General features: G+C 59.0%; 1 protein-coding gene across 1 annotated transcript; it reads right to left on the bottom strand.

Annotated features, from left to right (window-relative positions):
- Positions 1-318: 318 nt before the first annotated feature.
- Positions 319-9,726, bottom strand: PLPP7 (phospholipid phosphatase 7 (inactive)). The gene is made up of 2 exons (XM_081151202.1): positions 9,001-9,726; positions 319-1,544 (listed from the first exon to the last, which is right to left on the bottom strand). The coding sequence occupies exons 1-2, from the start codon at positions 9,449-9,451 to the stop codon at positions 1,180-1,182; spliced, it is 816 nt and encodes a 271-aa protein (XP_081007328.1). The 5' UTR covers positions 9,452-9,726; the 3' UTR covers positions 319-1,179.
- Between the last annotated feature and the right edge of the window lie 2,579 nt (positions 9,727-12,305).

Genomic DNA, 12,305 nt, shown 5'->3' with positions numbered 1-12,305 from the left:
CTGGAGACCAGAGGGTCTTGGCCCCCAGGGGGGATCTCTATCAGCATCACAGTGAGAGTGGCCAGTATAGGGTTTGGGGGATGGAGGGTGCCCCAAACAGGGGCCTCAGGGAGAAGAGACCAACCAGCCTGGGAAAGTCCAGGAGCCCATTGCTCCCTGACCAGCTGACACCATGGCCTATCTGGAAATGAAGAAATCAGCTCCCCTAACCCTAACCCCCTCCCCCACCCATGTTGACAGAGACTCCCCCCCACATTGACAGAAATTCTCCTGCCCAGAAACCCGCATCCCACAAAGAAAAACCACTCAGGAGCGGGTCCCCTTGCATATCATCTGTATTGTCACATGAAATGCACATACATAACAGTTGACTTGGAAACGACCTATTAGGTCACACGGAGTCCGGCCCCTGAGGGCCAAAGTGGCACTGATGCCCACAGGCTGTGGGCTCTCCACAGGCGGTGGCACTGGTCGGCGCTGGGAGAGGCCAACTTACACCTCAGGCCCTTCGGCTCCTGGACAGCATCTCCCAAAATGAGCTTGAGGAAATGGCAGTTTCGTAGGGGTTAATAGCTATTCCACGAGAAAAGGGTTCTGTGGTCAAATAAGCTTAGGAAACATGGTACACAAGGTTCCGCAGGGAGCTTTTCTGCAGGACTTGTCAGAGCCTTTATGACAGTAACAACCCTTGTCAATGTCCAACGTGGGGCAGAGGATGCAGCATTTCCCAAGTGTATTTGACCACAAAACCCTTGTTCTTCCCGGGCTGGTGTCCAGTGGGGCACCTTTGGAAGGTGCTGTCCTAAGCTATCGATGACCGATAATGGCACCTGTGTTGGGTGGTAAGGTTGGGGTATTTTGCCAGGCATTATACTGTGGCACGGTGGGCACAGCCAAGAAGTCAGCAGTCACGATGATGAAAGGACAAGACGAGACTCGGCCCCTCTCCTGCCGTCACGGGTCTCACCTGTTACCTGCAGCGCAGAAGCCAAGCAGGGCTGTCCCCACGCTGGGCCTTGGCACAAGAGCAGGGGCAGTGGTGCAACCAGGCATGCCGGCCACCCGGTGGGCCCGCACGCGGCCCCCAGCCTCCAGCCCAGAGGGAGCGGAGGAGCCCGAGCCGCACAGTCCACCCCGAGGGGGCCTCGCCGCTCGCCGCTCCCCGGGGCCAGGGCGGGCTCACCAGGCGGAGATGAGCATCTGGCAGGTGTTGGAGGACATCCAGACCAGCTCCACCAGGCGGAACTGGAGGTAGCCGATGATGAAGCCCGAGACGACGTCCGTGATGTGGTGGCGCCCGATCATCACTCGTGACAGCCCCACGCAGAAGGCCCAGAGCACCAGCAGGACGCGCAGGGGCACCGCCAGCACCAGGTGGCTGAGGAAGAACTTGGACACCATGGCCGCGCGGCTGGCGTGCCCCGCGGGGAAGGCGTAGACGTCCATGGTGAGGTAGTCCAGCAGGCTGGGGCTCGTCTCGAACGGGCCACGCCGCTTGATGAGCTTCTGCACGCCGGCCACCGTCATGATGTCCAGGAGCAGGGCTGTGGCAGGGGACAGGGGCCCGGAGGGGCTGTCAGTTCCGCCTTCCTCCCGTCTCCCCTCCCCCAGCCTTCTTCGCTCCGGCCACACCGAGCTCCAGCAGGTCCTACCTCAGGGCCTTTGCACGTGCTGTTCCCTCCACCTGGAATGCCCTTCCCGGGGATGTTCACACAGCGCACTCCCTCCCTCTTCCAGCACAGATGCCTCCCCTGACCACCTGTTTACAAAAGCGCTTCCCCCCGCTATTCCCCCTCCCTGCTTTATTTATTTTTTTTACAGCATTTCGCACGCCCCGCATGTCGCCCATTCCCTCACCGGTTTCTCTCACCTCCCGTCCCCCTACAAGGTGCACTCCCGAGGGACAGGGCCAGGTTTGCTCTCCGCTGGGAGGCGGTCAACAAAGCTGCTGAATGACAGTGGGGATCGGGGCTCATGGGCCCCCGAGGGCACCTGGAGGATCTGAGTTCTGGCAAATGGGACCCTGGGCTGGTGATTTTCCTCAAAGGGCCTTACTGAAGCCCCTGCCAATCCTGAGAACAGGACATCACCGTCCCCATTTCTTTAAAGTGGAGGTGAAACTCATGTGATACACAACCAACCATTTTAGGTGCACAGTGCAGGGGCATTTGGCACATTCACAGGATGCAACTACCTCAAAGTGAACCCTGCAGCCATTAAGCAGCCACTGCTCGTCCCCCCACCCCGCCCCGCTGCCCCCCAATCTGCTGTCTGTCTGTGGCTTTGCCTATTCTGGACTTTTCCTATGAAGGAGGTTGGTCCCCGTGTGCCTGGCACACAGCGAGGGTCCGAGAAGGCGTCGCTGTGCCTGACGCGGGAGGGTTCCTGGAGACTTTGCGGTGGCCTGTTACTGTTCTCACTCTGGAAAAAAAAACCCAAAACTGTTGAAAATAGTGACACAGTAGCTGCTCACCGTAGAACATTCACAAAAGACCTGAAATCACTTCTGACCCTGCCACCGGCGGCAGCCACTGCTCCAGACCCTCTGGCCGTCTACAGGGCGCGGGTTTAAAACAAGCCGGGGTGCTCTCCACGTGCTGTGGGGCAGCCTGCAGTTGGAAGTTGCCATGTCATAGGGCCCAGGAACCCACGGCTGTAGGCACCTCGGCTTATCTCTACAGCTGGCCCAGCCCACCCTGTGCCTGGTTCATTCATTCACTTAACCTCCAGTTTTGGGGCATCTCGGATCTTGGATGTGTCGGGTGTGGGCCAGGCCTGGGGCTGGTGGACAGCTGGCAAGGTGTCACATGGCTGAGGAAGGGACCGGCAGCCAGCAAAGTCAATAACCTCCCACGAGCCTCCTCCCCACCCTTCGGCCCTCAGGGCCGCTCTCCCCTCCTAGCCAGTCCTCAGTGTGACTGATTCTGACACTGTCAGCACATAGTCTGGGCCCAGAAATAGCAGCAAATGGTGCCATCACTCAAGGCTCCGTGAATCCTGTTCACATGGCCCAGTCGAGTTCCCTGACCTACATTCCCTCCTGGATTCGGGGGGAGGCCTCGCGGGCCCCCATAGGAAAGGTCTGCTAGGTAGGCAGCTCAGGTGCCAGGGTCAGGAGAGTGGCTGCTACCCACTGCCTCTGACTTGCTGTGTGACCGGGGGTAGGTCACTTAACCTCCCCGGGCCTCTGCTCACTGCAGCCAACTAGGGCAGAGCTTCTGTACCTGGGCCTCAGAGTCAGAGCTGCTTCAAGGTCGGAGGCTAGCAAATGGCATGACCTTGGCACGTCCATCCCTTGGAGCCTCCCTCCCCTCATGGACAAAGTGGGGATCATCCCAGAGGCGACTCTGAGGGCCCAAGCAGCCCTCGGGCCTCACACTCCCCACTCTCAGCTCCTCTCACTGGGCTGGGGTCTGAGATGCCTGCCTCCCCCGCCCCCCCATGCAGGAAGCACAACTATTCCCCAGGCCCTGAAGTCCTGACACCGGACACCTGTCCCTGGGGAGGGAGCAAAGATGGGGCTCCTGCTGGCTGGTGAGGGGGACAGGTTTGGGGGCCGTGTTTCTTGCTGGCTGGGGCTGGGAGGCGGGGTCCTGGCTCTTCTGGTCTGGGGGCTGACCCTGCCTGGATCCTGCACTGGCTTCTCCAGGAGGCGGGCACCAGCCAGTAGTGCTGTGGGGCAGGGTAAACCCGTGGCCACTTTCCGAAGGGCATTTGGCCGCAGTCTTAGGAAGGTGTCTGCTCCATTTGCAGGTGTGTCCTCGGGAAATAATCGGGGACGCGCACCTGACCCCCGGTAAAGGATGCCCACCGAGGCACTTTCCACAGCACCGAGAGACATACGCCCACCCAGTGCCCCTAAGCAGACGACGGAACAGGCTGTGGCCAAGTCTAGACGGGGAGCCTCCGGGCCGAGAAGGATGGGGCCGGTGTATTTATAGCCACTGAAGGGGAGCTGGGGGTGTTCAGCAGGCGAGGCCGGCGCCCAGCGGGGCTCACAGCAGGGCGCCGCTTCTGCAAAACAAGACCAAGTGCTGCTTGCCGGTGGGGACACGGAGGGTGATTTTTATTGCTGTCCTTCTGTCGTTCTGCATTTAAAATCTTTTCTCACTGCAAATACACATCGCCTGTACACATTTTAAAAAAGTTATTTTACAAAAGACAAATATCACGGGTCTCCACTTATAGGAGGTCCCTAGAATAAGGGGATTTACAGAGCTGGAAAGTAGATTAGAGGCCACCAGGGGCCGGGGGAGGGGAGGGGTGTGAGTGTTTCCTGGGGACAGGGTGTCAGCCTGGGAACATGAGAAAGTCCTGGAGATGGCCGGCTGCACAGCGGTGCGAATGCGCCTACTGCGTCGCTGCAGCACACATGCAGAAAGCCATCTTAGAAGCCTGTGCGCGGCTCCGGGAGGCCCCAGCTCCTGGGGAGGCTCGCAGGGGGCAGAGAGGGGGGGTGGGAGGGAGTCCTGAGGGTCCTTCCCCATGTCCCCAGCCTGAGTGGTTCTGAGTGAATTTCATTACTGCAGGTTTCGGTTTTCTCACCTGAAGAACCCAGATACTAAAACTGGCTCTGTCTCTGCAGACTGTCCGGGTACAAGGGTGTCGTCACGGGCGTAGAAGGTCTATGGCACGTTTATGCCCCCGGCTGAGCGCCACGCTGCTGGGGGTGGCTCTGGGGCAGGGACAGTGCAGACCCGGGGCCTGCCCACGGCCCCCCTCCTTCCTTCACTTCTGCATCAGCTTCAGGGGCAGCTGCCTGGACGGTGCCTCAGGGCACTGACCTGGTCGGGGGTCGCCAAAGGGCCCCCACGGGGACACTGACCGGGACACAGGCTGTTTTGCTGGCTGAGCTGCACTGAGACCGTGAGAGAGAAGCTGGGAAAGGGCAGGAAGAATGTCCTACCTCTGCAGAGCTGGGGGGTGTCGCCTCCCACAGCATCACTGCTCCTGGCAGCGAAGGTCGGGATCAGCCTAAATATCCACCCGTCAGGGACAGTCTATACAAGCCTTGAGGAGGGGCTGTCACCTAAGCTGTCCTGGGGGCGGGGAGCAGGGGCTGGTGGGGGGGACGTAGGAAAGCTCACAGCCCAGCGGGAGGTACAGGGCCCAGCAGCTGCATCAGGGGCCGTGAGAACAAGGTCAAGCTGGGCAAGCCCTGCAGGGCTCACCTGAGAGACCTGTAATGCGTTAGTAAGCGCACAGAAAAAGCTCGAGGCCCGCGCCCCAACCTGCAGTGGGGGCTATTCCCAGGCAAGGGGGTTACGGGAGGTGCTCACTTTTTTCAGCATCTTTTCGCGTAATTTTTTTGCATTTTCCTGACTATAAGAATGTGTAAGGAAAGGGTGCAAAACATCACTATTAAGGACGTGCAAAGCAAGACCACTACCACTTTGCACCCATCAGGATGGCCATTATTTAAAAAAGCGGGAAGCAACAGCTTGGCCGGTGGGGCTCAGCTGGTCGAACGTCGACCCAGCAACCAACAGGTCACAAGTTCGATTCCCGGTCAGGGCACACGCCCCAGTTTCGGGTTCGATCCCCAGCAGGGGGCGAGCAGGAGGCAGCCGGTCAATGCTTCTCTCTCTCATCGATGTTTCTCCCTCTCTCTCCCTCCCTCTCTCTCTAAAATCAATAAAAACATATATTTTTTTAAAAATGGTGCTAGCGCACTGGATATCATTTTTTTAATAAAAGGGAAATGACAGGTGCTGGCGAGGCTGTGGGGAAATGGGAACCCTCGCGCCGTGAGGGCGGAAAACGGTGCAGCTGCCGTGGAAAAGGGTGCGGCTGCTCCTCGACAAGCTAAACATAGAATTATCCTTGGACCCAGCAATCCCACCCCTGGCTCTGTACCCGAGGGCAAGGCAGGCAGGCGCCGAGCTCACAGCAGCATCGTCACAAAGGCCACACGGCAGCGCGGCCACGAGTCCATCGACCGACGGCCAATGAAAACAAACGCGGCCCAGCCACGCCAGGGACCATTACTCAGCCTTCAAAGGAGGGACACACTGTCACGCGAGAAACGTGAGCCTTGAGGACATGATGCTGAATGGAAGAAGCCAGTCAGAGAAGGACAAGTACTGTGTGATCCTACATATAGGAGTCCCCAGGGTGGTCAGATGCCTGGAGACAACGCGGAGGGTGGGTGCCAGGCCGGGGGAGGGATGGAAGGGAGTGTTTAACGGGGACAGGGTTTCAGTTTGGGGCGATGAGAAAGCTCTGGAGACGGAGGGAGGTGACGGTTACACAGCAATGTGATGTGCTCAGTGCCGCCGAACTGCACACTTAAGCATGGTTACAATGGCGAGTTTTATGTAATACATATTTCACCACCGTAAAGAAATGACTTAGGAAAAGAGTGTACGGTTTTCATGGTCAGGAAGATCTCAATAAAGGTGCTTCCACCGATCGTGGCGACACCACGCGGAGGCCATTCTCCACCAAGGCCAGGCCCACGAGGAAACCAGGTGGGCTTGGTGAACTGGGGTGGGCCTGGGTCACCGTCGCCCGGCTCCCTTCGGGATCATTACGCCAGGTGCTGCAGGGGACGGATATAGGAGGGATCGGGTCATCTCCCGGGTCTAGAGCTTGGAGGGGACTTGGAGGGAGTCTGGACCTGGGACATCTTTTGGTAATGGTGACAGTGATGGTGATAGTGACCATCGTTGCCGCCCTGGCATTAGCTGGCATTCGTATGTGCCAAGCACTTTGTGCGTAATTCTTCAGTGAAGTGCCCGGCAACCCATTTGACAGATGAGGAAAGTGAGGCTCCGAGAGGCTAAGTCGCTTGCCTGAGTTCCCACAGGAGGGCTGGGATTTGCACCCAGGTCCGCCGACTCTGGAGCCCCGGCTTTTGCCAGCTGCTAAGGCCCAGCTGGGACTCTTCCCTGGCTCCTTGGCTTTCCCCCTGAGTCCCCACCACATCCCTGAAACCCCACGTACAGATTAGAAAGCTGAGGCTCCAAGATGGAAACTGATTTGACCGAGTTTACAGAGCAAGTCAGGTTCAGGCAGGGGCCTGGACAAAGCCCAGTCCGACCTCACAGCCTGTGCTCTAGAGTTGAAAGACCCCCCAAGCCCCACCCCCCCAAAAACTAGAGGACAGCAGCACCCTGCAGGCCGATGGCAAGGGGAATGGTGAGGGGTGTGCTGTCTGGAGGCCTTGGGTTTGAGTCCCCAACCTACCACGTACTGCTGTGTGGAGGGGGCAAGTCCCTTAACCCTTCTGAGCCTCAGTGAACTCATCTGTAAAGTGGGTGTATTCATATTTACCTTATAAGGTCATTAAAAAGATTTTTAAATCATTTGGGACATTCATGGCATAGTATTTGGTACAGAATGAAGCTCAATAAACGAAGTTTTAAAAAACTTAAAACGACTGTCGTTCAAGAAGGGAGGCATCTCGGGCCATTCTTCGAACCAAACACCTTTGGACCCACAGCAGCGGTTGGTCCCGCCTGAACCTGACTCGCTCCCAGTTCTCACCCTGGCCCAGCGCCCACTAGCTGCATCTCCCTGTGCCTCCCTTTCTGCTCCTTAAGTGGGGAAGACTAATGGCCTCTCCCTCATGGGCCTGAGGAAGCTAAGACTCCATGGTGTGCTTTATGGAGACGCGGGCACACAGCAAACACTGAGCACATTAGGGAATTTACCACCATCACCCGGGCGGGACCCTATGGACAGCGGGGTCCAGGGAGAGGCTCGAGCACGCTCTCCACTCCGGTCCTCTGGTCCTCTGACACCAGGCCACCTAACCTCCAGTGCTCCATGGGACGCTGCAGTGGGCCCTGGGGAGGCCACGGACAAGGAGAGCAGGGTTCTGCCCCAGAAGCCCCCAACGTGGCGCCTTGGGCCACCTTGCTCTCTCGTGGTGCCTGGAAAGCACACAGACCTGGACGGCAGGCGGACCTAGTGCAAGTCTCCAGCTCTGAAGCCGCGGCTGGGTTGCTTATTTACAGGGGCCTCAGTTTCCTAATCTGTAAAGTGGGAATGATGCTAGCGCCACGTGGGACTGTTTATTCCAGACAAATAAGGAGCAATGTAAATAATTTAGTAGTAAGAAAAAGAAAGCACCGATGGTGCCACACCCGACCGCCTCCTGCAGGAAGCGTCTGACGGGTACCTCTTCCCCGTGTCCCACCCACAGAGCGCCCATCCCCAGACGCTCTGAGACCTGAGCTGGGAGACACGTTTGTATCGTAACTTCCTCAGGGACCACACTGCTCAGTGGTCCAACCCATACCCTCTCGGAAGTGGGACCCCTCGTCCATGTTTGCTTAGCCTGGGACCCCAGCCCACCTGTGCCCTGAATGGTGGCCGTGCTGCGAAGGGCGAGGAATGGACACGGGCCTAGCATGGAGGGTGGAGGCAGAGGATCCCCAGGCAAGTTGGGGAGACCCGGAGGCTCCTGAAAGGACGCCGGCTGGAGGGGAGGGCCTGCCTTCCGCATGGGTCGCACGTGGCTTCTACAAACCAAAGACCAGCTCACCAGGCCCTCTCCTCTGGCACCTTGCCCAGGGAAGCAGCAGGTATGGATTTCAGGAGGCCACCAGGGTGTGGGTGACCACACTGAACCCCCTGCACACCTAGTCCCTATGGGACCATCCCAGGCAGCTGGCAAGGTCCCAGAGCCAGGCAAGGGGGCATGGGGGCAGCTCACAAGTGCTGCCTGCAAGCAGCCCAAAAATTCAAGGACCCCAGCCTGTGCATGGGCGATACACTCCAGAACCCCCACCAGAACCCCACCAGACTCCACCATCTGCCTCGGGGCCATAGCCTCCAGCGCCACCCCCACGCTGCCCCTGGGCCAGTAGTTCCTGCTGGGCCCCCACTTCGCAGGGCCCCTCGTCCGCGCATCCCTGGCTCCCCCTTCCCCAGGCCGGAAGCTGGCCCATTTCTGGGGCACCCTTCCTGCCTAACCTCATTAGGTTGTCCCAGTCTGTTTCCCAGGCCCCGCTGGCCCCGGAGGGGTGGGTGGCGGGTGGTGGGCACACTCACCCAGAAGCAGGTTCATGAGCACCTCCTGGCCAGCCAGCGTGCTGCTCTTCACCAGGCAGAGGATGGTGCCCCCGATCCAGGGGATGCCGTGGCCCGTGATGCCAATGAGCTTGACCATGGAGCGCGCGCTGGCCCAGGACGCGGCCCGGCCAGCACACACCCCCAGCCGCTTGGACATGCAGATGTCGATGGCCAGCAGGGAGTTGAAGGCGATGCCCTTGAAGGAGGGGTTCAGCTGCATGCAGTCCTCCTCGGGCAGCTGCTGAGACTGGCGCCGCTCCCGGGCGCCGTCGCCGGGGGGTGGGGGCTGTGCCGAGGGACCCGAGGCCTTCCTAGCTGAGCTCCGTGGCTCCGGGACCCCCTTGGGGGGCTGGTTCAGGGACAGGAACTCTGCCCGGTTGAGGACATTGTTGCGATCCCGGGCCCGGGCCCGGGTCTGGGAGCCTGGCATGGCGGCGCTGGCACTGGGAGGGTCGGTGCCAGGCCGGCTGCGAGGGCCTCCGCAAGGCAAGGGCCGCCCCCAGAGCCGCCACCGCTCCCGCCTCTCTGCCTCGTCCAGGCAGCAGTTAAATATAGCGTGGAGGACCGCACATGGCTGTTTACCTCCGGCTGCCCGGGCTCCCAGGGACGTCAGTGCCAGCTGGGCAGCCAATCGAGCCCACCAATGCGGGCGGCGCCAATGGAGCCGCCGGGAGGCGGAGGAGTCCCCAGCCGCGCCGGCCTCGGGCCTGGGCTATTTAAATCTTCCAATGGCTCGCTCCCCAGGCTTGGGGGCTCTGGGAAATGTAGTCCTCCTGCTGCTCTGGCCTCAGCCGGGCGTCAGGCCAGAGGCCCAGATGTGGGCTCGGGACTAAGCCCTGCCTTTCCCAGCTTCCCTCCGAGCAGTCCGGGCCCCCGCGAGCCAGGCCTGCCTGTCCCATGGGCAGTTTGGACTTGGTCCCATGGACTGGACAGTGAAGCCGAGGCCAGAGGTCTCCCTGGGCTCCAGATGGAGTGGGTGATGTCATTAAAAGCATCATCTTGGGGCTGCTGGGACCAGGCCCAGCCCCTCCCCTCTGTGGCAGCATTTCATTAAGCTGGCAGGCTGGCCTTTTTTTTTTTTAATCAGTCTTGAATTTGGCTTCAGTGCATCACAGTCCAATGAAATGGCAGCCTGTGAGATTTGATTTCCACTGGAGGGAGGGGTAATTCATTAGCTGGGAATGGATCTGCCCTCAGGGCCTCCATTGTCCTGAGTTGTGTGAAGGACGGGAGCGGGAGCGCTGGAGTAGCTTCAGGCAGCCCATAAAGAGTTACCGGGCGCCTGGCACCATGCTAGGCACCAGGCACACGGCAGCAAAGGACAGACTCCATCTCTGTGCCCAAGAAGCTTCCAGTCCAGTGGGGAGTAAACGAATGACATGTAGTGTTGCAGTGTGAGGGAATAGGACCAGGGCTCCGGGGCTGGCCTGGAGTCCGGGAGGGCTCCCCCCAGAAGGAAGAGCAGGTGGAGGTCTGGGCAAGGGAGGGCCTATCCCATCCCATGTGAGGTCTCGGAGGCCCATGGGGCTGGTTCATGAAGCTAAGGGGGCAAGAGAGGCTGCAAACCCCGAGAGGGCCCAATGGAGGAGTCAGGGTTTGAGTCAGGACGCCCTGCACCCACCTGGGGGCTGCAGGAACCCAAAGTCTCCACAGCCCTTTAGGGCCGACTAGTCCTGGACTGGGGGGCAACCAGAAGAGTCAGGAGCAAATGCCCTGATCTGACTATTCACGGCAACCAAGGCCTCTCTGCTCAACGGGGGTGGAGGCAAGACTTCCCTTCCAATCACAGAGCCTGCCTGTGAAGCCCAGGCCCGCCCCCCAGCTTCCCCAGGACCAGCTGCAGAGCATCCAAAGGAAAGGATGCTCTCTGGCCACAGGGAACCAGCCCACGGGCTCCAGAGTTAGGCAGGTGAGGAAGGAATGGCCTGGGGCTCTGACCACCAGCTGAGTTGTGAGACCTGAGCAAGTCACTTGGCCTCTCTGTGCCTCGGTTTTTCCACCTGTAACATGGGAATGATAGCTTGGCCTTCCAAGGCCCACTGTGAGGTCAATGAGACCATGTTTGTAAACGGCTGAGCAGAGTCCCTGCCACACACTGAGCCTTCAACACTGTGGGTTGGGAGTTGATCTTGTTTAACAAACAAACGAGGCACAGCTTCTCTCCCTTCTGAGTGCCCCCTTTGGAAGGACCCGGCCCCAAGGTCCAGCCCCCACCCCATACCTGGCTGGCACGAAGCCGGACTCCAGGAGCACTCAGTCTGGAGCTCCCTGCAGACTCCTTGGAATTCCTTTTCTAGAGTGTTCCATTCAGATGCAGCCTCAGAGGAGGACGTCCCAGACTGTGTCCCATCCCTCCTCTTGGGCGCAGCATGATGAATGTGCTGCCTCATCCTGGACCCTGGACAGATGTGCATGAACATGTGCACAGAATACACGGATGAGAGTGTACTGAGCTCTCTACATATTGTAGCTTATAGACCATATAACCAACCTTCCTGTGAAGCTGCAGTATCACCTCCACTTTACAGATGAGTAAGCTGAGGCTCAAAGGCTGAAGGCTTCCAGCTAGGAAGCCCCAAAGAGGGGAGGTCCAACTCCCAAGAAATCCCCAGGGTCGGACACGAGGGTCACTGAACTCAGACCCCTCAGATGACAGGGACCTGGACATGCTCCCTCAGTTCTCCACCAGGGCACTCACCCCACTCTCCCTGGGTGGGGCCCATGACCTGGGCTCACCTCAGGAGGGGCAGAGGAGCCCAGCCCTGAGAGGGGCTATTAATATCCAGAGGCCTGTGTCAGCATCTTGGTCTGGCCAGAGCTGCCAGCAGGTTCTGAGGGCCACAGTGGGCTCCATGCCGGGGAGGGCCAGGGAATCCAATGGGGCTCTGGCCCAAGAGCGGTTAAGAGTGGGATCTGGAGGGAGATAGTCCAGGTTCCAACCCTGGCTCAGCAACCTCTAGCTTAGTGACTGCAGGCAAGTCCTTCTAGCCCTCCTGGCCTGTTTCCCCCTCAGGGGGCTGGTGAGAGTATGGTATAGGGGGTGTAGGGTTCCCTTAGACTGAGACCTGCTCCTCTCTCTGTGAGTTTAGGTGACACTGTTCACATTCTGAGGCAGAGAAGCAGGTGCCATCCCTTTATGAACACCTTCTCAGGAGTCTTAGGATTCATTCATTCATTGAGTCAATACTTTCATTGATCTCTTTCTGCAGTCTTGTTGGGGAGACAGGATGTGTCTCTTATATTGAGACACACCCATGAAATAACTAGCCAGCTTATAAAACAGT

This window comes from Miniopterus schreibersii (assembly GCF_964146895.1).
Source record: "Miniopterus schreibersii genome assembly, chromosome: 11".
In the NCBI taxonomy this organism is placed as follows: domain Eukaryota; kingdom Metazoa; phylum Chordata; class Mammalia; order Chiroptera; family Miniopteridae; genus Miniopterus; species Miniopterus schreibersii.
The sequence above is the reverse complement of the archived record's forward strand: the minus strand, read 5'-3'. Positions and strand labels throughout refer to the sequence as shown.